This window comes from Rana temporaria, chromosome 11 (genome assembly GCF_905171775.1).
Source record: "Rana temporaria chromosome 11, aRanTem1.1, whole genome shotgun sequence".
Classification (NCBI taxonomy): domain Eukaryota; kingdom Metazoa; phylum Chordata; class Amphibia; order Anura; family Ranidae; genus Rana; species Rana temporaria.
In genome coordinates this window covers 41321732-41347012 of record NC_053499.1, presented here as the reverse complement: position 1 = coordinate 41347012, position 25281 = coordinate 41321732, and the positions used below count along the sequence as shown (strand labels likewise).

At 44.8% G+C, this 25281-nt stretch overlaps 1 protein-coding gene across 1 annotated transcript in view; it reads right to left on the bottom strand.

The window, feature by feature from the left end:
- Positions 1-5075: 5075 nt before the first annotated feature.
- Positions 5076-25281, bottom strand: part of FADS1 (fatty acid desaturase 1) — a 39285-nt gene continuing 19079 nt past the window's right edge. The window contains exons 6-12 of the mRNA XM_040328420.1: positions 17562-17622; positions 17381-17457; positions 16000-16097; positions 13831-13927; positions 11461-11540; positions 8747-8872; positions 5076-5566 (exon numbers count right to left, since the gene is read on the bottom strand). Of these exons, the coding sequence (XP_040184354.1) occupies positions 5515-5566; positions 8747-8872; positions 11461-11540; positions 13831-13927; positions 16000-16097; positions 17381-17457; positions 17562-17622 (591 nt within the window). The 3' untranslated portion in view covers positions 5076-5514. The remainder of the gene's footprint in view (positions 5567-8746; positions 8873-11460; positions 11541-13830; positions 13928-15999; positions 16098-17380; positions 17458-17561; positions 17623-25281) is intronic.

Genomic DNA, 25281 nt, shown 5'->3' with positions numbered 1-25281 from the left:
GAGAGGTTGAGCTGGGTGGCATGTGGGCAGATCCCGACCATATGGTCTGGATCTGTCCTGAGCATGGACTGGCTCTGCGCCGTCAGCGCACTTTAGCCTGTCGTCTGCTTAAAACGGACCACAGAAGTGCAGAACGAGCTGCACTCCTCTAATCCACAGGAGAAGTACAGTCAAACAAGCTTTGGCTGTGCTTCACCTTTTAAAGCGTTTGTATAGTCCATTTTGTAACTTTTTACCTACAGGCAAGCCTATAATAAGGCTTACCTGTAGGTAAAAAAAATATCTCCTAAACCTTTACGGTTTAGGAGATATTCCACTCGCAATGAGTCACTGACTGCAGCGGCACATGCGCACAGAGGATTCACAGCTGAAGGCCCGGCAGACGCTGGACCTTGCCGGAAATAAGTCTCCCGCGCAATTCACGGGAGTGACGACATCGCAGCTCCAGCCACTCACAGCACTGGAGCCGCGATACCCAGAAGACACGCCAAGGCAACATGTCAGCTACCTCAGCGTGGACCAGGTGAGTTGCCGACGTCTCGTTCTAAGGTAAGTATTTCATAATGAGCTAGTATGCGGTGCAAACTAGCTCATTATGCCTTTTGCCTTACAGACAAAAAAAAATTTGGGACTCTACAACCGCTTTAAGTCCATTGTAGCAGTGTGATACAATTGCCCAAAACACTGCTATTTGTTCATTCAATATTTCCATTTTCCTAGGAAATATGTCTACCTGAAGGAGCTCATCACACAAGGCTGCCTGTCCAGTAAGGATGAGCTCTGGCGTGTCCGCATAGAACATGCGCAGAGCCCGCCAGAAAGTGAGCACGGCGCTGTGCTATTCACAGCCAGGGAGACATTGTCCCGAGGCTCGGCTGCAGGGATCGTGAAATGTCTCCCTGGCTGTGATTAGCGCAGGGCCGTGCACACTTCCTGGCGGGCTCTGCGCATGTTCTATGCGAACACGCCGGAGCTCATCCTTACTGTCCAGTATGCTCCTATGCAATACAAGCAGTGTCCACCAGGTGTTGGAATTGTTTCAAAATACTGGGCAGCTCTATGACTACAAAACTTTGAAAAATGTCCACATTGAGAGCAATACAAGGCTGTGACTGTTGACCTTTAAAAAAAAAAAAACTAGCTGCCTGGCTAGCTCTAGCTAAAATAAGCTTCTAATTAGGTTGATTTAAGTGCGGTGGCAGTGCGCAGGATTTTTTGTTGTCCATCTAGTTAAAATACTGTATCAGCTACTAACCTAGAACAAGCATGCAGATTAGAAAATCAAAGTGAATTTTGTATTTCTGATCTGTAAACTTATTCTAGGTCAGTGCTTGAAAAAGTATTGAAGCCACTGGATCAGCATGGCAGCCAGGCAACTAGCATTTTCAGGTGGATAGGTCATCAATGGCAGCCTGCGTGCTCTCCCACTACAGGCTTCCTTTAATAGATGTCTACACCCTAAACCAGTGATGGCGAACCTTGGCACCCCAGATGTTTTGGAACTACATTTCCCATGATGCCTATGCACTCTGCAGTGTATTTGAGCATCATTGGAAATGTAGTTCCAAAACATCTGGGGTGCCAAGGTTCACCATCACTGTGCTAAACAATCATACAATTTGTGGTAGATGCTGACACGTTGGATCATAGCATCAAAGGAAATGACAGCCACACACTTGGTTGCGATCGTTTCTTTGTACACTGCAAATCAGGACCTGAGCGCCGCCCTCTGATGCATTACACTCAGAACAAGTTACATTACACACTTTTTTTTCCTTTTAGTTGTGGGACTGACATGAAATGAACCTGCCATAGTTCTGAACTCTGCACTGGTGTCACCTGCATCACTCTTAGTAATCTTTCTAGTAAAACCTATAAAAAAAATCAGGAGCTCCCACTGTTGGGTCCATGGCAGGTGGGTGGACCTGGGAAATTCAAAAAATCTGATCTTGCCATCGGAATCCCAACACAGATAAAGTGGTGTGATTCAAAACACCGGCATCTCCAAAAAACACAAATGCCAGTTGTTGGTGCACTGAACCTTTAAAGCAGTATTAAAGTGATTGTAAAGGCTAATTAAAAAAAAAAAAATAACAAATATGTTATACTTACCTCCTCTGTGCAGTTGGTTTTGCACAGAGCAACCCAGATCCTCCTCTTCTCTGGTCCCTCTTTGCTGCTTCTAGCCCCTCCCTCATTTGAGTGCCCCTCAGCCAGCAGCTTGCTACAGGGGGCACCCAAGCCGAGTCAGAGCTCTGTGTGTCCATTCAGACATGGAACCCCCCGACCCCCTATTTCCCCTGATTGGCTGAATGACTAACAGCCATGGGAGCCAATAGCACCGCTGCTCTGTCTCAGCCAATCAGGAGAAGTGTCCTGGATGGCTGAGGGGATTGTGGACATCGCTGGAGATTGAAAGGGGTCAGGTAGGTAGTTGTGGGGGCTGCTGGACACAGAACATTTTTATCTTGATGCATAGAATGCATCAAGTTAAAAAACCCTCTGCCTTTACAACCCCTTTAAACTCAAAGCAAACATTTATTATATTGCTGCCTACCAATTGTTTTATTTTTTATTACATTTTGTCATGTTTACCAAATCTTAGCTGTGATGGCTGCATTTATTTTCTTTTTTAGGCTTTTTTTTTAAACTGGTGATCCAGCCCGTAAGCCTGTTGCTTTTCAAAAGAACAAGCTGTCCTACGGATGTAGCAACAAATAGTAGAGACAAACCATTTTTGGATTTTTGTCCGACGTGTAAACACAATCGAAAAATCTGACAAGACACAATTGTTGTCGGAAAATTTAAACCATGCTATCCAACATTTGTTGGCGGAAAATCCAACAACAATTGTTCGATGGAGCATACATACAGTCAGATTTCCAGACAACAGCCTTTCATCACACAATTCAAGACGGAAAATCAGTTTGTGTGTACGAGGCAGGAGGTCTGTTAATGGCCAGAGCACCAAGTGAGAAATGAAGGGAAAAAAGACTAAAAAAAAGAAAACAAATGCAGCCACCACATCTAATGATTGGTAAGCTGAAATGTATTATATTTTTGGTTTAATACTGCTTTACCTACTTGCCGACCAGCCGCCGCAGTTCTAGGCGGCAGGTCGGCTCCCCTACGCGAGAGCCCGTAGCTCTACGTCGCCTCGCGAAGCGCACCCCGCTCGTCCCTGATCCCGATGCGCGTGCCCGGCGGGTGCGATCACCGCCGGGCAGCCGCGATCGCTTGTTAGAGAGCGAGAACCGGGAGCTGTTATTGTAAACACACAGCTCCCGGTCCTGTCAGGGGGAGAAATGCCTGACCGTCTGTTAATACAATGTATGAACAACGATCAGTCATTTCCCCTAGTGAGTCCACCTCCCCTACAGTTAGAACACACCCAGGGAACATACTTAACCCCTTCCCCGCCCCCTAGTGTTAACCCCCTTCCCTGCCAGTGGCATTTTTATAGTAATGGTCGCTATAAAAATGCCAATGGTCCCAAAAATGTGTCAAAAGTATCCGAAGTGTCCGCCATAATATCGCAGTACCGAAAAAATAAAAACCGCTGATCGCCGCCATTACTAGTAAAAAATAAATATTAATAAAAATGCCATAAAACGATCTCCTATTTTGTAAACGCTATAACTTTTGCGCAAACCAATCAATAAACGCTTATTGCGATTTTTTTTAACGAAAAATATGTAGAAGAATACGTATCGGCCTAAACTAAGGAAAAATATATTTTTTTATGTATTTTTGGGGGATATTTATTATGGTAAAAAGTAAAAAATATTCATTTTTTTCAAAATTGTCGCTCTATTTTTGTTTATAGCGCAAAAACTAAAAACCGCAGAGGTGATCAAATACCACCAAAAGAAAGCTCTATTTGTGGGGAAAAAAGGACGCCAATTTTGTTTGGAAGCCACGTTGCACGACCGCGCAATTGTCAGTTAAAGCGACGCAGTGCCGAATCGCAAAAAGTGCTCTGGTCTTTGACCAGCAATATGGTCCGGGGCTTAAGTGGTTAAGGTGACGTTAAAGCGGATCTCCACTCTAAAGTGGAGTCCCGCTGATCGGCACCCTCCCCCCCTCCGGTGTCACATTTGACACCTTTCAGGGGGGAGGGGGGTGCAGATACCTGTCTACAGACAGGTATCTGCACCCACTTCCGGCCCTACGATACGGGCAAAGGACGGGTTTTTTCTCCGCTTCCCGTCCGTCCCCCGTTGTATGCTGGGAACACTCGGCTCCCAGCACACAGCGGGAGCCAATCGGCGGGCGCAGCGCGACTCGCGCATGCGCCGTAGGGAACCGGGCAGTGAAGCCGGAGCGCTTCACTTCCTGGTTCCCTCAGCGTGGATGGAGGGGGGAGCAGCAGGGTGACGAGCGATCGGCTCGTCATCTGCTGCGATCACCGCTGGACTCCAGGACAGGTAAGTGTCCTTATATTAAAAGTCAGCAGCTGCAGTATTTGTAGCTGCTGGCTTTTAATATATTTGTTTAGTGGCACATCCGCTTTAACAGCTCTTGATCAGGGACAAGTAGTACATTACACATTGTCAGCCTATAAATGTCACAAGCATACAAAGTGCTCTTGTACTGCACAGCACATCATTTCTATTGGTGAACTTCCTAACGTTATGTAGACAGCATCACCTCTCAGGAATAAAATCAAAGCAAAGCTGAAGAAAATTCAGCATAAGATATCAGGTCCAGCATATAGGAGGGAGGAGGGCCTTATGGAATACAGATTATGATCCACACCTAATTCTAGAACTGTACAATTTGGATATCTTGGGGGTAAAATTACGCAGTCCCTTCTCCTATTATTTCTCAGGTCCTTAAAGTCATCCCTGACCTTGACTATGCTTCTTAAATAAATGTATACATATTTGTAGGTTTCTCCTCCCAAATAATGATATAACATGTTCCTACTATCATATGGTTTCCTTCTTGGTACAGGCAGCCTAGACCAGTGTTTCTCAACTCCAGTCCTCAAGGCGCCCCGACAGGTCATGTTTTCAGGATTTCCCTCAGATGAAACAGCTGTGGTAATTACTAAGGCAGTGAAACTGATCACCTGTACAAAATAATGGAAAGCCAGAAAACATGACCTGTTGGGGCGCCTTGAGGACTGGAGTTGGGAAACACTCGCCTAGACTGTTATGGCAGAACTGTTCTTACATTTCATAAACATTCACAGCCATTTTTATTGGCTTTAACATCGTTTGGCTTTTCACTAAATTAGTTGCATTTCAAAGTAATGGCCATTGAGTGTTCAGGGTTGCACCTTGATTTTGCTCAGAAGGAAATATACACGGCATACAAATTAAGATCGAGCCTTTCCGGCCTATAATGCATTCATCTGTCATGATTGTGATGTGCTAACATTACAGCACTGCAGGGCTGCAGGGGTCCTGATTGATTGCGTAGCAGTGTGGACACTAGAGGAATGTTGTGACAGTGTTCTTTGCAGCAGTAGTTCCCTGGGCTTCATTGGTCCGGCAGATAGGTCACTCATTACTTGTGCAGGTATGCATCCAGCCACAACTCCCCGGACTCCTTGAGAGAACTGCAGAACACACAATGCAAAATGGGTCATACATATTCAGAAAACATGTAAACAAATCGGCATTCTTTTTTGTAAGAATAATAACAATAATGTCAGGATCCACCCAGATGCCTGACTGGCAGCTGGCTTAGCATCTAAGCGCGTTGCTGAGCCAGCTGTTCCCACCCTCTCCACAGCCCGGCGCTCCAGTGAGCACTGGAGGGGCAGAGCACAGTCACTGCTTTGTGCTCAGAGCAGATCTGAGAACTGAGCGATCAGTCGTCTTTGATCACTGAGTTTTCGGTATAGGGCCAATGGGGGACAGCTGACAACTGCAGCATCTAGGTGAGTGTCAATCTTTGTTTTTTTTAAAAAAACATATACTTCTCTTTTAACCATTTTAGACTACATAAATGCTGGCCAGAAATTGTGTTCATTGCGTTAACCAGGCAGGAAATCAGCTGTTCGTGGGAATATCTTTCCAAATACAATTGCTACATCATCTCCACTATCTTCTGTTTTACTAAGCACAATAAACACTTTTATATACCAGTATTGTAAACTGGTATATAAAGTAAACTTCCCTCTAATGTTTGTACCTACAGGTAAGCCTATAAAAAGGCTTACCTATAGATACTGTAAATACCTTTTAAACTTGCACCGTTTAGAAGATATTTACTGTATGATGATGTCATCGGCGCATGTGCTCTGAAGGAATGGCTGCCTGCGCTGTTTCTTCAGAGGCCTCTGCAGTGATGTCACGTGGCTCTGGCTAGTCACAGATTCAGAGTCCGTGGACCTGGAAGGAAGACGGCGAAGATGGATGCGACTTCCAAAGGGAAGCCTACACACCATCAGTTCAAAAACCGATCGAGTCCAACGCAGTGACGTAAAACCGATGCTTTTGCGTACTAACCATTGGTTTTGGCCTATCGGTCAGGCGTCCATCGGTTCGATTTTAAAGCAAGTTCTCTGTTTTTCGACCGAAGGACAACAGACCGATGGGGCCCACACACTGTCGGTTTGGAGCGATGAAACTGAACTTCAGTCCGTTTTCATCGGTTTGGACCAACCGTGTGTACGCGGCCTAAGGCTTTTTTTTGCATTTGCGATGCATACTAACACATCATGCCTTTAATTTGCAGGGGACTGAAAAATAAAATAAAGAGAGGCAGTGTTTACTTCCTCTTTAAAGGAGAAGTTTGGGGTATATAAAAAATGCAAAGACATATACTCACCTCTATGCTGCAGCATCAGTATAATGCAGCAGCTGTTCTACGTTGGCTTCAAGTCTGAGAACTGATCATTCACATTACCGCTGACTTCTCAGTTCTTGGTCTGCGGAGACTAATGCTGGCCATACACTATACGAAAATTCGTCCGAAATTCGGTCGTGCAGACAGTTCTTTCGTTTTTTGGCCAGTTAATGGGCACAAAATTGACAATCGTTGGGACGTTTTTGAGCCGAAAAACGAACGACACATTTGGAAATTTTCTGCCGAACGAACGATAAATCGGAAGGTTAATGTGTTTCCCGTCCAAACTTTCTGCACTAGGTATATGTAAAAAAACAACATTTTTTTGTTTATTTATATCCACTGAACGATTTATCGGTCATTACATGATGGCACTATCGTTTGCGCTCACGACCGAACATTAGTTTTTTCGAAAGTTTCTTCGGACGATTTTTTGTGGAGTGCATGGCCAGCATTAGTCACTGCTCTCCACTCACTGGAGCACCAAGCTGGATAGGGGGTGGGTGCAGCTGGCTCTGGCACTCAGCTTCAAACGGTCAATCAGGCAGCTGGGTGGATCCCGACAATATTGTCAGGATCCTTTCAGACAGAGCCTGAAGTGGCTCTGTCACATCAGATAATGGTGGGTTATACTACAAAAAAAAAAATGCTGCTCAAAACCTTTGTGTCTCAATGCTATTATCCCTACTTGGCTATTGTGAGTGCTCCAATAACAGGTCAAAAAAACAATTGATTGTTTTGAGCAGTTGATTTATAGCAGTGTTATTAATATTGAAGCACTCACAATAGGCTAGTAGGGGTAATAACTTTGAGACACAAAGGTATTTCACAGCATTTTTACATATTGATGTGGGAACTTTAAAGCGGAGGTCCGCCTAAAAAAATAAATATTAAAAGCCAGCAGTTACAAATACGGCAGCTGCTGACTTTTAATAAATGGACACTTACCTGTCCAGGGTGCCCGCGATGTCAGCAGCCGAAGCCAATCAATCGCTTGGCTCTTGGCTGCCCCCGCCGCCATCCTTGGTGAGGGAATCAGGAAGTGAAGTATTGCGGCTTCACTTTCGGTTCCCTACTGCACATGCGCGAGTCGCGCTGCGCGTCCTCACTGGTCCCTGCTGTCTTCTGGGACCCGTGTGTTTACCAGAAGATAGTGTGATCCCTGCAGGGTCTATGCCCGGAAGTGGTGCAAATACCTGTATTATACAGGTATCTTCACCCCCCTCTCGCTTGAAAGGTGACAAATGTGACACCGGAGGGGGGGAGGGTTCCGAAAAGCAGAGGTTCACTTTTTGTGTGGACCTCCGCTTTGACAAAGTCCATTTGGCCCCCTTCACATGGGCGATCTGATTAGGTCCACCTGTCAGATTTTTTAGGCGGATCTTTTATTGATCGGTGGATGTCAGCAGACACCCACCACCATCCAATCCGATCCTATTCCCCATGTGTCTGGCGGATCCGATGGAAATAGACAGGCGGTCCGTTTGCATCTGATTGTCCCATAGCCGTGTCTGTTATGTAAAGCGGACACGGACCTGTCATCTGCCTGCTCAGCGGAAAGATCCCCTGCTGAACAAGCGGATCCCACTTCACGGAGGAGCCCGTGTGAAAGGGGCCTTTGGGTCACAGGATCAAAGAAGTGCATGCCTGTGACCCACAACAGAAGTATGACCAAAATGCTTTGATCATACTTTTATTTTATTATTACACAAATTTGTATACTTTTGTACTACTTTATCTACGCTAACAGGTGTATGTTATCTTGTGGGAACTTTTCATGGTGCATCCGTCAGCAATTTCTTTCTGTGAGGCAAAATAGTCTCAGCTGACAAAAGCCTGGTCACTTGCCAAAAGGTAAGCAGTTTCCATCAGTTGGACCAGAGGCAACAGCCAAGTACCACAGAGTAGTATTCTAATAGAAAGACCTGCAAGTAATGTAACTTACTGAACTATATCAGCAAATGCAGTAAACAGTGGTTTGGACTGGTATTCGATGCCATACTTCTTGCAAAGCGAGCGAACAAGAGGAGCGACCTTCCAGTAATTGTGTCTTGGCATTGTGGGAAATAAACTGAAAATAGAAAGCGGTCATTGTTAACAGTATTATTGGAGGAGAAGAAAGTAGCTTAAGCTCCAGCATAAATAAAGAAAAGGTTGCGCTGTCAAAATAGTAATATAGTGATAAAATATTTCCTCAATATAGTGACATCAGAGTATATAAAGCATTAAAATCTATTGCATAGTCCAAAAACCGTAAGGCTACTTTCACACTAGAGCTGCACGATTCTGGTCAAAATGAGAATCGCGATTCTTTTGCTTAGACTAAAGATCACGATTCTCAAAAATTGATTGCCAGAAACCCCCCCCCCCCAAATAAATAAACCTGTGATTTATTTGAAAATACGAATATATAAAAAATAGACCAGTGATATGTCTATAATGTTAAAGACCATATAACTCCTTTGAAAAAAGCAAAATCAAACTTTGATTCTGCTTTTTTCATAGGAGTTATATGGGGCCAGATCCACAGAGCTACTGATACGCCGGCGTACTTTCAAATTTCCCGCGTTGTATCTTTAGTTTGAATTCTCAAACCAAGATACGACGGCTTCTGGGTTCGATCCGACAGGCGTACGGCTTCGTACGCCTTCGGATCGTAGGTGCAATACTTTGGTGCCCGCTGGGTGGAGTTTGCGTCGTTTTCCGCGTCGGGTATGCAAATTAGCGATTTACGACGATCCACGAACGTACGCGCGGCCGTCGCATTTTCTAACGTCGCCTGTAGTCGGCTTTTTCCGGCGTATAGTTAAAGCTGGTATTTTGTGGCGTATAGATAGATTTGCCATGTTAAGTATGGCCGTCGTTCCCGCGTCGAAATTAGTATTTTTTTTTTTGCGTAAGTAGTCCGTGAATAGGGATGGAAGTAACTCACGTCTAAGTTCAAAAAATGACGTCGTTGCGATGTCATTTTAGCGCAAAGCACGGCGGGAAATTTCTGGACGACGCACGCGCAGTTCATTCGGCGCGGGGACGCGCTTCATTTAAATTAAACCCGCCCCCTGATCGCCGATTTGAATTCCGCCGCCAGAAATACACTACGCCGCCGTAACTTACGGCGCAAAATCTTTGTGGATTTGAAAGTACGCCGGGTAAGGTACGGCGGCGTAGCGTATCCCTGATACGCGGCGCAAGTGTAAATGTATGTGGATCTGGCCCATGGTCTTTAACAATATAGACATATCACTGGTCTGTTTTTTATAAATCAGAAGCAGTACCACCTACAACCACTGGGTGGCGCATGGATACACACAGTTGTACAGAACTGTGAGAAAGATAAATACATCAGAAGCAGTACCGCCGGCAACCACTAGGTGGCGCATGGATACACACTACAGTTGTATTGAACTGTGAGAGAAGCCCAGGCTGCTGACGTCGGTTCCGATATCGGCGGCATTTGCGTTCCACGCTGGTTACGTGGAATGGCGGTGACACATAAGAATCGCGGGTCATCCTGTGGGGAGATCGCAGGCGCGGAGAATCGAGATCGCGATTCTCTCTGCGATTAATCGTGCAGCTCTATTTCACACTGATGCGCTTTGCAGGCGATATAGCGCTAAACATAGCGCCTGCAAAGCGCCCTGAAAGAGCCTCTCCTCTAACTCCAGTGTGAAACCCGAGGGCTTTCACACTGGAGCGGTGCACTGGCAGGACGGTAAAAAAAAGTCCTGCTAGCCTCATCTTTGAGGCGCTATAGGAGCGGTGTTAAAAGCGCCCCGCTAGTGGCCGAATAGCGACGCAAATACGACGGTAAAGCGACGCTAATAATAGCGCAACTTTACCGCCGATGCCCCCGCGCTGGCAGTGTGAAAGTAGCCTTAGGTATGTTAAAGTAATGAAAGTGTCCAAACACCAGTTAATCCTTAGGTGAAAAAAGGGTGGTGTTCTTCCTATTAACAACAGGTGCAACACCCTATGATTGATAATTGATTTATAATCATTGCAATATTAATTATTTGATATCATACAGGAGTGTTGCATGAATTATAATCGAAATAAGTTGTTTTATCTGTAATCTATATGAAATGTTATATATTTATTTATATATATATATATAGAAACAGCATTGTGTCAATTTATAACGTTTCCACTCACTGGAGCGCAGCTGATCTTCAGGAATATGGCAGCCACATTATATTGAATGGTCTACAACAGCATGGTGGTATGTGCCAGGATGGTTTGTATACCATCAATACAGTTCTGCTGCCCTCTAGTGGTGAACGTGTTTACTCTTTTTGCGATTCGGCACTGCGTCGTTTTAACTGACAATTGCGCGGTCGTACGACGTGGCTCTCAAACAAAATTGGCGTCCTTTTTTTTCCACAAATAGAGCTTTTTTTTGGTGGTATTTGATCACCTCTGCGGTTTTTATTTTTTGCGCTATAAACAAAAATAGAGCGACAATTTAAAAAAAAAATGCAATATTTTAGTACTAGTACTATATTACTATTTTGACAGCGCAACATTTTCTTTATTTACTTGTTTACAGCATATGGTGTGTACATATTTATGAGTGCTGCTGTTGTGTCATATAATATCAAACATAATTAGCTCACCAAGCGCAATTTTCCCATTTATACTGTTAAGTTTCAGCATACTTACTGATGTTCAATTTGAAAATTGAGATGTCCACTGAACCAATCGTTAAACAGAGACTGGTCCACGTTACAAGTGGCTTGCAGCTGGGTGAGAGAGTAGAAAAACAATATAGTAAAGTGCAGTGCTATGGAAGGTAACCAACAAACATTTTCAGGGTTTGTAGATTACTCAATTATAGTCAATGTTGTCTGCAAATCTGATCCAATGAAAGAGGAGCTCCAGTCATTGGTAGAAAAATAAAAGTCAGCAATGACTAGCCCAGGGATCCAGTGTGGTCATCGCCTGAGCCGGTTCATCGCAGGTCTTTGAGTCCTCGGCGCCACCATCTTAAGTGTGGGAAGCTGGTTGTGACTTCCTGCTGGCTCACAGCCGGCTCCCCTAAATGGTCCTGGAGTCTCTTGGAACCTGTGACGTGCCACAGCAAGTTACAGCCGGGTGGGATAGGGGGCACCTTCCGCTCTGCTCATCTAGACGAGCGGAGTGGGAGTGGGTCCCTGCCAGAAATATGCCACTCTCAGAAAAAAAAACAATGCTTATATTAATGGCAGAGGAGAGAGAGAGGAGAATGAGCGTAACTTTTGATTTTCAGTAAAGTTCTGTATATACTTGAGTATAAGCCAACCCGAATATAAGCCGAGGCACCTAATTTTACCACAAAAAAAACAGGGAAAACGTAATGACTCGAGTATAAGTCTAGGGTGTCCATCTGCATGCCTCACTGTGCCTCACTGTATCCATGTGCATGCCTCACTATGTCCATGCCTCACTATGCCCATGCCTCACTGTGTCCATGACTAGACTGACGTTTAACATGGGAGTCTATGGAAGGGGTGCCCGGCTTTGAAAAATCGGTGCTCCCTAGCCGTAGGTCCCCCAGACAACAAACTTTGCACACCTGTAGAGGAAGAGTGGGGCTACATGTTTGGGGTCCAGGGGACCTACGGCTAGCCGGTACCGGTTCCCCAAAGTCCAGGAGATCAGGCGCAAAAAGGTGACTCGGGTATAAGCCGAGGGGGGCATTTTCAGCACACAAAAAAATGTACTGAAAAACTTGGCTTATACTCGAGTATATACGGTAACTCTCATGTAAAGCTTACCTATAGGTACAGTAAATAACTCCTAAATGTGCGCCATTTAAGAAATATTTACTTGTAAAGCCACCGGCGAATGCTTTTTGAAGGATCGGTCTACCGTGCCGTACCTTCAGAGCCCTGTGCTGTGATGTCACCGAGGCTCGTCCAATCAAAGAACTGTGGACCGCCAACCCAGAGGGAAGACCGGGTGAAGATGGAAACCCTGTCAGCGGTGACAACACGCTGCTGGAGGGCTTAGTTTTAAGGTAAGTTTCACATAATGTGCTAGTATGCAATGTATACTAGCACATTCTAACTTTGCCTTGCAGGTGTCATGGTTATGCAATAAAGTCTGGCAGCTTACCTGTCTCATGTGTCCATTAGAGGCCTGACCCTCTTTCTGGCTGCCTTTTATCACCTTCCTCCCTGTATAGCCCCACCCAGGCCATCCCAGGAAGTCTATATTAACTGTTGCACTACAGGTCTGCAGTGCTGTTCAACCTTTGTTTGTAGCTTGTTCCTGTCTGCAGTTTACCTTCCTGTGTACCGACCTTGGCTCGTCCCTGACTTCTCCTGTTTGCCTGTTTCCCTGACCCTTGGCCTGTTCCTTGTTTACCCTTGTCTGCCAGTTGCCCCAACCTTGGCTTACCCATCACTATCGCTTGTCCTGGTTGCTGCTTCCCCTCTCTCCCTGCAGAGCGTGACCTTGGGGACCCCAGGGGTCGCAACCTGGATTCAGCTACGGCGAAGGCCATCCTCACCACCAGAGGCTCTGGTGAACACAAAGCTGGGTCTTAGACTCCGCTCTCCGGGGGGAATCTTGGTCTCACGCTTCCTCTCTGATCCCAGCAGTCGGCCATAGGGTTCACTACCCTGTGGTGCATCCCTGACCCCAACGGGGTGCACTTGTCACCTGGCCACAGGTGACCTGACAGCAGGTTTAAAACATAAAAAAAAGCAAGTGGTTTACTACTGCTTTAATACTACCTTTAGAAGTACCAAACAACACTACAAATGATTCCCTGTTCACTTGTTTTTTCTATGGCTCCCATCTGTGACCTATTTTTGAAATGTAAAGTGTACAATAAATACAGCTGCTCGAAGATCACATTAATCTCAACAGGAAAAGGCTCTGATCACATTCGCAGATATTTTGTTTCATTGGTTCAAGCACAGAGGATGAAGTTACTTAACACTGCAGTGGTCTTTCGCAGTTCACTTTATAATGTGGTCATAAAAGATCAGTATGATGTCAAAATATCCTATATGGATAGAAAGAAACATCGATAAAGATGGTTACCTGTCCAGAAAGCCATTCCTTATTCTGATCGTAGTCTATGTGCATTGGAATGTGGTTCATCTGTGTCACCCAGACAAACCAGTTACTTTCTATGAACCTAGAATAGAATAAAATACATTAGAATCAGATTACCATTGACTCTGCAATTCTATTATTCTTTCAGTTAACATATTAAAAACTAAGGAGGATTTGTATCCTAAAAGAGAAGTTCTGTAATATTTTTTTTTTTATTATACTCGCCTAGGTGGATGCAATATCGATCGAATGCTGCATCTGTCCCCTGCCAGCTCTAAGGCCTTGTACACACGACCGAACGCGGACCGTTTTCATCGGACATGTCTGCTGGGAGGTTTTGGTCTGATGTGTGTACACACCATACAGAGACGGAGACAGAGAACGCGGTGACGTAGAAGACACCGACGTTCTCTAACACGGAAGTTCAATGCTTCCACGCATGCGTCGAATCAATTTGACGCATGCGCGGGATTTCGCGCCGCTGGTTATACGTCATAACCAGCGGACATGTCCGATGAGTCGTACTAACCATCGGACATGTCCGACGGACAGCTTTCCAGCGGACAAGTTTCTTAGCATGCTAAGAAACTTTTGTCTGCTGGAAACCTGTCCGCTAGGCCGTACACACGGTCGGACATGTCTGCGGAAACTGGTCCGCGGACCAGTTTCAGCGGACATGTTCGGTCGTGTGTACGAGGCCTAAGACCAAGAACTGAGTGATCAAAGGCCGCTGATCGCTCAGTTCTCACTGAGCAGATAGCAGTGGCTGTCACTCACCAGGTCTCTGTTCTGCTCCTCCAGCATTCACTTGAGTCCTGGGCTGAGAGGCTGAGCCAAGTTCCAGTCCAGGCATCTGGGTGGATCCCAACAATAAAGTCGATTGATGTCAGCCAACAGTGGACTTTTGCCGGCTGTAAGCTGAAATCAGGTCAAAGGACTGCAAGACTAAGTACACTCCTGTGACCCACAGGAGAAGTAGGGTCAACGGTTCTTTGGCCCTACTTCTCTTTTAATGTATTTTGTATTATCATGTATTATCATGTATTAACCACTTCCAATCCGGCCATTGACTATTTACGGCCACAAGATGGCTATAAAATGCCGGGAGGCCATCAATATACGGCCTCTGGCCTCCCGCCGCTGGGGGGCGCGCGCGCGCCTGCCGCATCACTCAGGTGCCAATGTGCTTGCATGGCGGCCGCGATGTCCGCCGGGCACCCGCAATCGGCAGTCACAGAGCCAGGAATGTGAATCTGTGTGTGCAAGGGAGAGGAGACCGATGATGTGTCCCTTGTACATAGGGACAACCGTCGGTCACCTCCCCCAGTCAGTCCCCTCCCCCCACAGTAAGAATCACCTAGCAGGGAATACATTTAACCCCTTGATCGCCCCCTAGTGTTAACCCCCTTCCCTGCCAGTCACATTTATACAATAATCAGTGCATATTTTTAGCCCTGTTCGCTGTATAAATGTGAATGGTCCCAAAAATGTGTCAAAAGTGTCCGATGTGTCCTCCGTAATATCGCAGTCCTGACAAAAATCGCAGATCGCCACCATTACTAGTAAAAAAAATAAAAAAAAAATTATAAAAAAAAAAATCATAATTCTATCCCCTATTTTGTAGGCGCTATAATGTTTGTGCAAACCAATCACTATACGCTTATTGCGTTTTTTTTTTACCAAAAATATGTAGAAAAATACGTATCGGCGTAAACTGAGACATAAATAGTTTTTTTGGTATCGGTGCAACCCTACTATCTACCATTGCTTCTAGGGCGATCATCAGTCCTTAGGTGCAGGTAATCACTCCTAATGCGATTACTTGTGAACAGCAGCAGAGAGCTGCTGCCGCTTTGTACATACATGGCTGTTTGCACACACCCGGGCTGAGCTGCAGTTTTCTGGAAGATACTTGCCACACCGCGGCTCATTTGGCCAATGAATGGGGCCTTTGATTTTTTTTTCCTCTTTCTCTGATGCTTGAAGCTTTCACCTATGACATAGTCAGTAAAGGCATTATGTTTCCTCATGCCTAACAGACAACAGTAAAACTCCGCTGCACAACAACACATCCATTACAATAGCCTGAGTCACCACTAACTCATTTCATTCTATTCATTTGGCTTTTCTAATCCTGTAATATCAAATACTTACCGGACTAGCATGAACATGCTGATGGTGCCACCAATCCCAATTAGCGGGAAATAACAATAGGCAAACCTCACGTAGAATGAAATCATCCAAGCCAAATCCTGGAAAGGAGAAATCATTTAGTCACATTCTATTTAAAATCTCATAATGAAAGCTCACCTGTATTACCCAACACAGCCAATCAGATTCTCCCTCTCATTTTTTAATATTCCAGAGAAACACAAAAGGAGGTTATGATTAGTTGCTATTGGCAACACGTAGTTATTACATCCCACACTACCAGGGCCGATCCTAGGGTCACAGACGCCTGGGTGCAGAAATATTTCTGGCACCCCCACATGGGCGTGGTCATCTTACAAACTCCTCCCCTTTACAAATGTTTCTATGGCTACGACTCAAACACAGAGATGCTCCCCTAAGAAGTCTTCATTACCCTGGGATCCTCCCATGATCTTTTAACAATAAAGACAATTAGTACACTAATGGGGCCTGGAGGGGGGTCCCTCTAATGCACACAGAGAGGGCTTCTGTTAGAGTGTCTGTTAGAAAGAGCCCCCAGACATACTGCAGACATGATACAGGAGATGGTCAGAGACTGCAGACATGATACAGGAGATGGTCAGAGACTGCAGACACAGTACAGGAGATGGTCAGAGACTGCAGACATGATACAGGAGATGGTCAAGGACTGCAGACATGATACAGGAGATGGTCAGAGACTGCAGACATGCTACAGGAGATGGTCAAGGACTGCAGACATGCTACAGGAGATGGTCAGAGACTGCAGACATAGTACAGGAGATAATCAGAGACTGCAGACATAGTACAGGAGATGGTCAGAGACTGCAGACATGCTACAGGAGATGGTCAAGGACTGCAGACATGATACAGGAGATGGTCAGAGACTGCAGACATGATACAGGAGATGGTCAAGGACTGCAGACATGCTACAGGAGATGGTCAGAGACTGCAGACATAGTACAGGAGATAATCAGAGACTGCAGACATAGTACAGGAGATGGTCAGAGACTGCAGACAAACTACAAAAGATGGTCAGAGACTACTCCACGCGCACTATACAGAATAATTAGTGGAACGTTCCGGTACTAGGCTCTGCTGCAGTACCCAGCCCGGATTCTGGGGACAGCAGTTATGCACTCTTGTCAGTTGCCAGCGGAGAGAGCAAGCAGGATGGGGAACTGCAGCACCCGCTACATGCTCTCTGCCTCTAGACACAGACAAGGAGGAGGGAGGGGAGCTCTCTGGAGCTTCGGCGCCCCCACCTCTGCGGCGCCTGGGTGCTAAGCACCCCACGCACCCTGCCTAGGATCGGCCCTGCACACTACTTTCATCAGGAAGGAGCCACAAATAAAACTGTACTCACTACCCACTTCTTCCGCTGGACAGCAAAATAGAAAATGTACCACTGAAAGTACAGGGGAAGCAGAGCGGGGGGACCAACTGCAAAACAGAAAAAAAAAAAATTAAAAATGTAATGCTAGATAAGGACTGAGCCATAATCATTGAACTGCTGTGTGCAGGTAATGTACTGTATGCATACTCACTCAGGAAGAAGTACTTGTGCTGGTGATTATATGGCATATATTTCTTCTTTTTAATTCCAAGCTGTGGAGGAATCAAACAAACTGATGAGCTCCAATTGTCTAGGACGCCATGAGAGGATATCTGAACATTCCCATTTCATTATAAATCAGTAAAATAATCAGATCTAAAGCTGGATACACATTATACAATTTATGTTGTTCAATTTACTTTAGATTTACCTTCAACTATAGTTGCAATAAAAAGTATGTGAACCCTTTTGGAATGATATGTATTTCTGCATAAATTGGTCATAAAATCTGATCTTCATCTAAGTCACAACAATAGACAATCACAGTCTGCTTAAACTAATAACACACAAATAATTAAATGTTACCATGTTTTTATTGAACACACCATGTAAACATTCACAGTGCAGGTGTAAAAAGTATGTGAACCCTTGGATTTAATAATTGGTTGAACCTCCTTTGGCAGCAATAACTTCAACCAAACGTTTCCTGTAGTTGCAGATCAGATGTGCACAGCGGTCAGGAGTAATTCTTGACCATTCCTCTTTACAGAACTGTTTCAGTTCAGCAATATTCTTGGGATGTCTGGTGTGAATCGCTTTCTTGAGGTCATGCCACAGCATCTCATTCGGGTTGAGGTCAGGACTCTGACTGGGCTACTCTTCTGTTTAAGCCATTCTGTTGTTGATTTTCTTCTATGCTTTGGGTTGTTGTCCTGTTGCAACACCCATCTTCTGTTGAGCTTCAGCTGGTGGACAGATGGTCTTAAGTTCTCCTGCAAAATGTCTTGATAAACTTGGGAATTTATTTTTCCTTCGATGATAGCAATCCGTCCAGGCCCTGACGCAGCAAAGCAGCCCCAAACCATGATGCCCCCACCACTATACTTCACAGTTGGGATGAGGTTTTGATGTTGGTGTGCTGTGCCTCTTTTTCTCCACACTTATAGCTAGATTCAGGTAGATGGGCGCATTTTTACGGCGGCGTAGCGTATCGTATTTACGCTACGTCGCCTTAAGTCAGAGAGGTAAGTGCTGTATTCACAAAGCACTTGCCTCCTAAGTTACGGAGGCGTATCGTAAATCGGGCCGGCGTAAGCGCGCCTAATTTAAATGAGGATGAGGGGGGTGTGTTTTATGTAAATGATTGGTGACCCGACGTGATTGATGTTTTTTACGAACGGCGCATGTGCCGTCCGTGTACATATCCCAGTGTGCATTGCTCCAAAGTACGCCGCAAGGACGTATTGGTTTCGACGTGAACGTAAATTACGTCCAGCCCCATTCACGGACGACTTACGCAAACGACATAAAATTTTCAAATTTTGACGCGGGAACGACGGCCATACTTAACATTGGCTAGGCCACCTAGGGGGCAGCTTTATCTTTACGCCGGCGTACCTCTTACGAAAACGGCGTATCTTTACTGCGACGGGCAAGCGTAAGTTCGTGAATCGGCGTATCTAGTCATTTACATATTCTACGCCGAACTCAACGGAAGCGCCACCTAGCGGCCAGAGGAAAAATTGCACCCTAAGATACGACGGCGCAGGCCGTCGTATCTTAGCTAGGTTTAAGTTCATCTCAGTTTGAGCATACACTTAAACTTATGACGGCTTAGATTCCGAGTTACATCGGCGTAGTGATACGCCGGCGTAACTCTTTGTGAGTCCAGCTAATAGTGTTATGTGTTTCTTCCAAACAACTCAACTTTGGTTTTATCTGTCCACAGAATATTTTGCCAGTACTGCTGTGGAACATCCAGGTACTCTTGTGCAAACTGTAAACGTGCAGCAGTGGCTTCCTCTGTGGTATCCTCCCATGAAATCCATTCTTGTTAAATTTTTTTACGTATCGTAGATTCGCTAACAGGGATGTTAGCATATGCCAGAGACTTTTGTAAGTCTTTAGCTGACACTCTAGGATTCTTCTTCACCTCATTGAGCAGTCTGCGCTGTGCTCTTGCAGTCATCTTTACAGGACGGCCACTCCTAGGGAGAGTAGCAGCACTGCTAAACTTTCTCCACCTATAGACAATTTGTTTTACCGTGGACTGATGAACAGCAAGGCTTTTGGAGATACTTGTATAACCCTTCCCAGCTTTATGCAAGTCAACAATTCTTAATCGTAGGTCTTCTGAGAGCTCTTTTGTGCGAGGCATCATTCACATCAGGCAATGCTTCTTGTGAAAAGCAAACCCAGAACTGGTGTGTGTTTTTTTATAGGGCAGGGCAGCTGTAACCAACACCTCCAATCTCATCTCACTGATTGGACTCCAGTTGGCTGACACCTCACTCCAATTAGCTCTTGGAGATGTCATTAGTCTAGGGGTTCACATACTTTTTCCACCTGCACTGTGAATGTTTACGTGTGTTCAAAAAAAACATGGCAACATTTAATTCTTTGTGTGTTATTAGTTTAAGCAGACTGTGATTGTCTATTGTTGTGACTTAGATGAAGATCAGATCACATTTTATGACCAATTTGTGCAGAAATCCATAGCAATCCAAAAGGGTTCACATACTTTTGATTGCAACTGTATGCCTGATTGCATACAATTTAAAAGTTTGACATAATATTATATGGTTTTGGTAAATCTAAAGGTAATTTGTACAATAACATTTTATAAAAATTGTATAGTGTGTAGCCTACTATACAGTATGATCTGCTATTCTTGAATCGTAACATTCTAGGTTAAACACACCTAATATGATGTCACACATGTACTACTGCATGCAATCTGGGCACTCTTATCAAGTATACATTTGCACATTCCGTGCAGGGTAAAAGGTAACTGGATAAATTCTGACAGCTGTGTTTTAACCACCAGGCCAAACCTGACATTTCACACTTATGCCGCATACACACGATCGGAATTTCCGATGGAATTTTCCATCGGAATTCCGATAAAGCTGACTTCCATCAGTTTTGCATACACACTGTCAGACTAAATTTCAACCGTCCAAAATGCGGTGACTTAAAACACTACGACGAGCAGAGAAAAATAAAGTTCAATGCTTCCGAGCATGCGTCGACTTGATTCTGAGCATGCATGGATTTTTTCACCGTCGGAGTAACACACAGACGATAGGAATTTCCGATCATTTTTTTTTTCATTGGAAAAAAATAAAACATGTTCTATTTCTAAACACTGATGGAAAAAAGTCCAATGGGGCCCACACACGTTTCGGAATTTCCGAGTAAAAAGAAACCAAACCTGTTAGGCTTTAAAATTGCGCACGCCCATGGAATGGTGACAAACTAAGGTACCTATAATTTTCCATAGGAAATGCTTTAAAAGCCTGTACAGGTTGCCAGTTTAGAGTTATACAGGAGGTCCAGTACTAGAATTATTGCTCTCACTCTGACTTTTGCGGCAATACCTCACATGTGTGGTGCAATCACAGTTTAAATACGCATGCGGGTCCTATGTGTGTGTTCGCCTTTGTGTGTGAGTACGGGGTGATGAGGGTACGTTAAATTGTTTCTACATTTTATTATTTATTTTATTTAAATGTATTTTTTGCACTGTACCTTGTATTTTTTGGGTATTACTATCACAAGGGATAAACAACATAGCATGGGACCTGACAGGTTCACTTTTTGGAGAGATCTGGGGTCTAATAGACCCCAGATCTTTCCTCTGGTCTTTAAAGCATCTAATCAAACTGAAATTGCTTTGATCAGATGCTGTATAAGCCGATAATAGCCCCACAAGGGATGAACAATATAGCATGGGATGTGACAGTTCCACTTTTTGGAGAGATCTGGGGTCTATTAGACCCCAGATCTCTCCTCTGGCCTCCGAAGCATCTGATCAAGCTGAGATTGCTTTGATCAGATGCTGTACAAGCTGATAACAGCCCCACAAGCGATAAACAACATAGCATAGGATGTGACAGGTCCACTTTTTGGAGAAATCTGGGGTCTATTAGACCCCAGATCTTTCCTCTGGCCTCCAAAGCATCTGATCAAGCTGAGATTGCTTTGATCGGATGCTGTACAAGCCGATAACAGATTGCACACAAATAAACCAAAACTGGAAGTGAGTAAACTCTCATCACTTCCCACTTCTGTTTCTTACAGTCTTCTCAGTGTATGTGACCCCACCGGCTGCATCAGTCCCAGGTTCCATGATGGAACAGGAGAGTCCAGGAAAGGCAGAGGGAGCTGGGAGGACCCCCTTCCACCACCCGTAAAAGTGATCAAGTAGCTTTTTACATTGTGCAGAATTGTCAGCTGTAAGGGATTATGGTTGTAGCTGCAACCATGATCCCGGTAAAGCCACCTCAATACAAGGCCATATATCTACATACAGCAGTACTATAGTTGTTAAGTGGCTGGGCAGCGTTTGCATTTTCCATTTTGGTAATGTAGTATACATTATATAGGGCGTGACCTAGCGGAAATGAGGATAGCGTGTCACGAATGCAGAGAATTAGCCTGAGACTGTCTAGGCAGTGGATACAACACGAGATAGAGGACCGCATCTCCTCCTGAATGGTGACATATTGATTTCTACTACTCTCCTGTTCTAAATTTTGTATTTTGTAAGGCCCCTTTCTCACAATAAGCCCATTCGGATTCGAGCGGGCCACCCATTGACAGGTGGGTGTCAGTGGAGATGTGTCCGCTGACACCCACCTGCCATCCAAACTGCTCAAGACAGACATATGGTGATACGTTCAGCCATCCGTCTGGTGGATCGGATCAGATGGGATCTGATGAAAATGAACATGCTGTCCGTTTTTGTCCGCTCTCCCCATAGAAATGACTGACAGGTCCCTCCCTGCTTACTGAGCAGAGACAGACCTGTCATCCTCCGGCTCAGCAGAGATCAATGGAGCGATTACCTGCTGAGTGGATCCGCCCTGTGTGAAAGGGGCCTAAGTGTAATTATAAGGGGGGTGATTGTTCTAACAATAAACTAGTTGAAACGAGAGGACTCTATGTGGTGTGTTTCTTTTTCTCATGTGATCAACCACCCATGAAGTTATGGATTGAATGGGTGGAATGCTGAACAGGCGGATGCCCTTGAGCTTTTTTAAGGCTTCTATATTTTAGCAGTGTGATGAGGGTATATACCCTTAGGTGGAGAATGACTCCCGAGGTGCGGAGTCTGGTGTTTTGGTGCACACTTTACGGATAATGACTGAGATCTTCACCTACTGACTGTCCATCTCATCACCCAGTATCACGCTTCATTTCTCTTATGGGGCTCTGTGTAAGGATTGTTTTTATTCATGTGTATACAGTATATACTCGAGTATAAGCTGAGTTTTTCAGCACATTTTTTTGTGCTGAAAATGCCCCCCTCAGCTTATACTCGAGTCACCTTTTTGCACCTGATCTCCCGGACTTTGGGGACCTGGTACTGGACCCGGTACTTGGCACACACATAGCCCCAGTTCTCCTCTACAAGTGTGCAAAGTTTGCTGTCTGGGGAACCTACGGCCGGGGAGCACAGATTTTTCAAAACCCGGCACCCCTCCTATATACTCCCATGTTAAACGTAAGTCTAGTCATGGACACAGTAAGGCATGGGCACAGTGAGGCATGGGCACAGTGAGGCATGGGCACAGTGAGGCATGGACACAGCGAGGCATGGACACAGCGAGGCATGGACACAGCGAGGCATGCACATGGACACAGTGAGGCATGGGCACAGTGAGGCATGCACATGGACACAGCGAGGCATGCACATGGACACAGTGAGGCATGGACATAGTGAGGCACAGTGAGGCATGCAGATGGACACCCTAGGCTTATACTCGGGTCAATACATTTTCTCATTTTTTGTGGTAAAATTAGGTGCCTCGGCTTATATTCGGGTCGGCTTATACTCAAGTATATACAATATAGCCTATGATCTTTTAAGCGATTGCTTTTATAGAATATAATTTACTTATTTATTTACCTGAATAAGATTGCAGTTGTATCCAGCAATAAGAGGTACTTCAAGGCACCATAGCGCTAAATGTGTTGCATGAAGGCCGTTTGTTTAACCACTTATGGACCAGCTGCCGCAGTTATACTGCGGCAGGCTGGCTCCACTCCGCGAACCGTCGTAGCTGTACGTTGGTCGCTTTAAACAGGCTAGCAGGTGCGCATGCCCGCTGCATCATGGGTGCCGATGCTCGTGACCGGCCGTCACAATAACCACCGGCCGCAAGCGATCACAGGCACAAGAGGCAGAACAGGGACATGTGACTGTAAACACACACATCCCTGTTCTGTGAGCTGAGAAAAGACGGATCGCGAGTTCCTAATAGCTAGGAATCACGATCTGTAATTTCCTCTATTTCCTACAGTTAGAACACACATTAGGGAACACAATTAACCCCCTAGTGCTAACCCCTTTCCTGCCAGTGGCATTTTTACAGTAATCACTGCATTTTTATAGCACTGATCGCTGTACAAATGCCAATGGTCCCAAAAATGTGTCAAAAGTGTCCGATGTGTCCGCCGTAATGTCACAGTCCTGATAAAAATCGCAGATCGCCACAATTACTAAAAAATAATAATAATAAAAATGCTATAAATCTATGCCCTATTTTGTAGACGTAATAACTTTTGCGCAAACCAATCTATATACGCTTATTGCAATTTTTATTACCAAAAATATGTAAAACAATACATATCGGCCTAAACTGAGAAAAAAATAGCTTTTAAAAAAAAAAATGGGGATATTTATTATAGCAAAAAGTACAAAATATTGTTTTTTTTTCAAAATTTTCGCTCTTTTTTTTTGTTTATAGCGCAAAAGAGATGATAAAATACCAGCAAAAGAAAGCTTTATTTGGGGGGGAAAAAGGACTTCAATTTTGTTTGGGTGTAGAGTCACACGACACGCAATTGTCAGTTAAAGTGTCTCAGTGCCAAATCGCAAAAAATGGCCTGGTCATTGAGCAGCCAAATCTTCCGGGCTGAATTGGTTAATGTAGTGTACTTGTTAAACATGAAGTCATGCATTTGTCTAGATACACTGATGAAATACAGATGTGACCTCTTTTTTTTTAAATCAGCTAAAGGATTTATGATTCAATTCCTTCAGTTTTGTGATTTAATCGCCCCTGTGAAACAGCACTGCCAGGTCAGTGACCTCACATTTTCTCTGCAATACACCTATCCAAGCCATTGAATGGACAATAAAGGAGTAGCGCACTGATGAAGTAGCCCTGTCCTCACTCTGTCAGTAAGCATGCTCAGAGTGTTTGCCTGTGTCCTGATTGGCTCTCAGTAAAGCCCCTCCCTTTCACAGTGTGAATGCTGATTTGCAGGGGATTACAACAAGTTAGTCTAAAGATAGAATAAGGTATAATATGTATGTAAGAAAAAATATAGGGGCAGATTCAGAAATATTGGCGTAATTTTCGGCAGGCGTAGCGCATCTCATATACGCTACGCCGCCGTAACTTAGAGAGGCGAGTACCGTATTCAGAAAGAACTTGCGCTCTAAGATACGGCGGCGTAGTGTAAATGGGCCGGCGTAAGCACGCCTAATTTAAATTATCAAGGCAGTGGGCGTGTTGTATTACAATGAGCCGTGACCTCATGTAAATGAGGGGCCGAACGAACGGCGCATGCTCAGAGTCACGTCGCAAATGCTCCCTAACATACGTCGGCTCAATGCTTTGTCGACGTGAACGTAACATACGCCCAGCCCCATTCACGTACGACTTACGCAAACGACGTAAAATACGACGCTGTTCCGA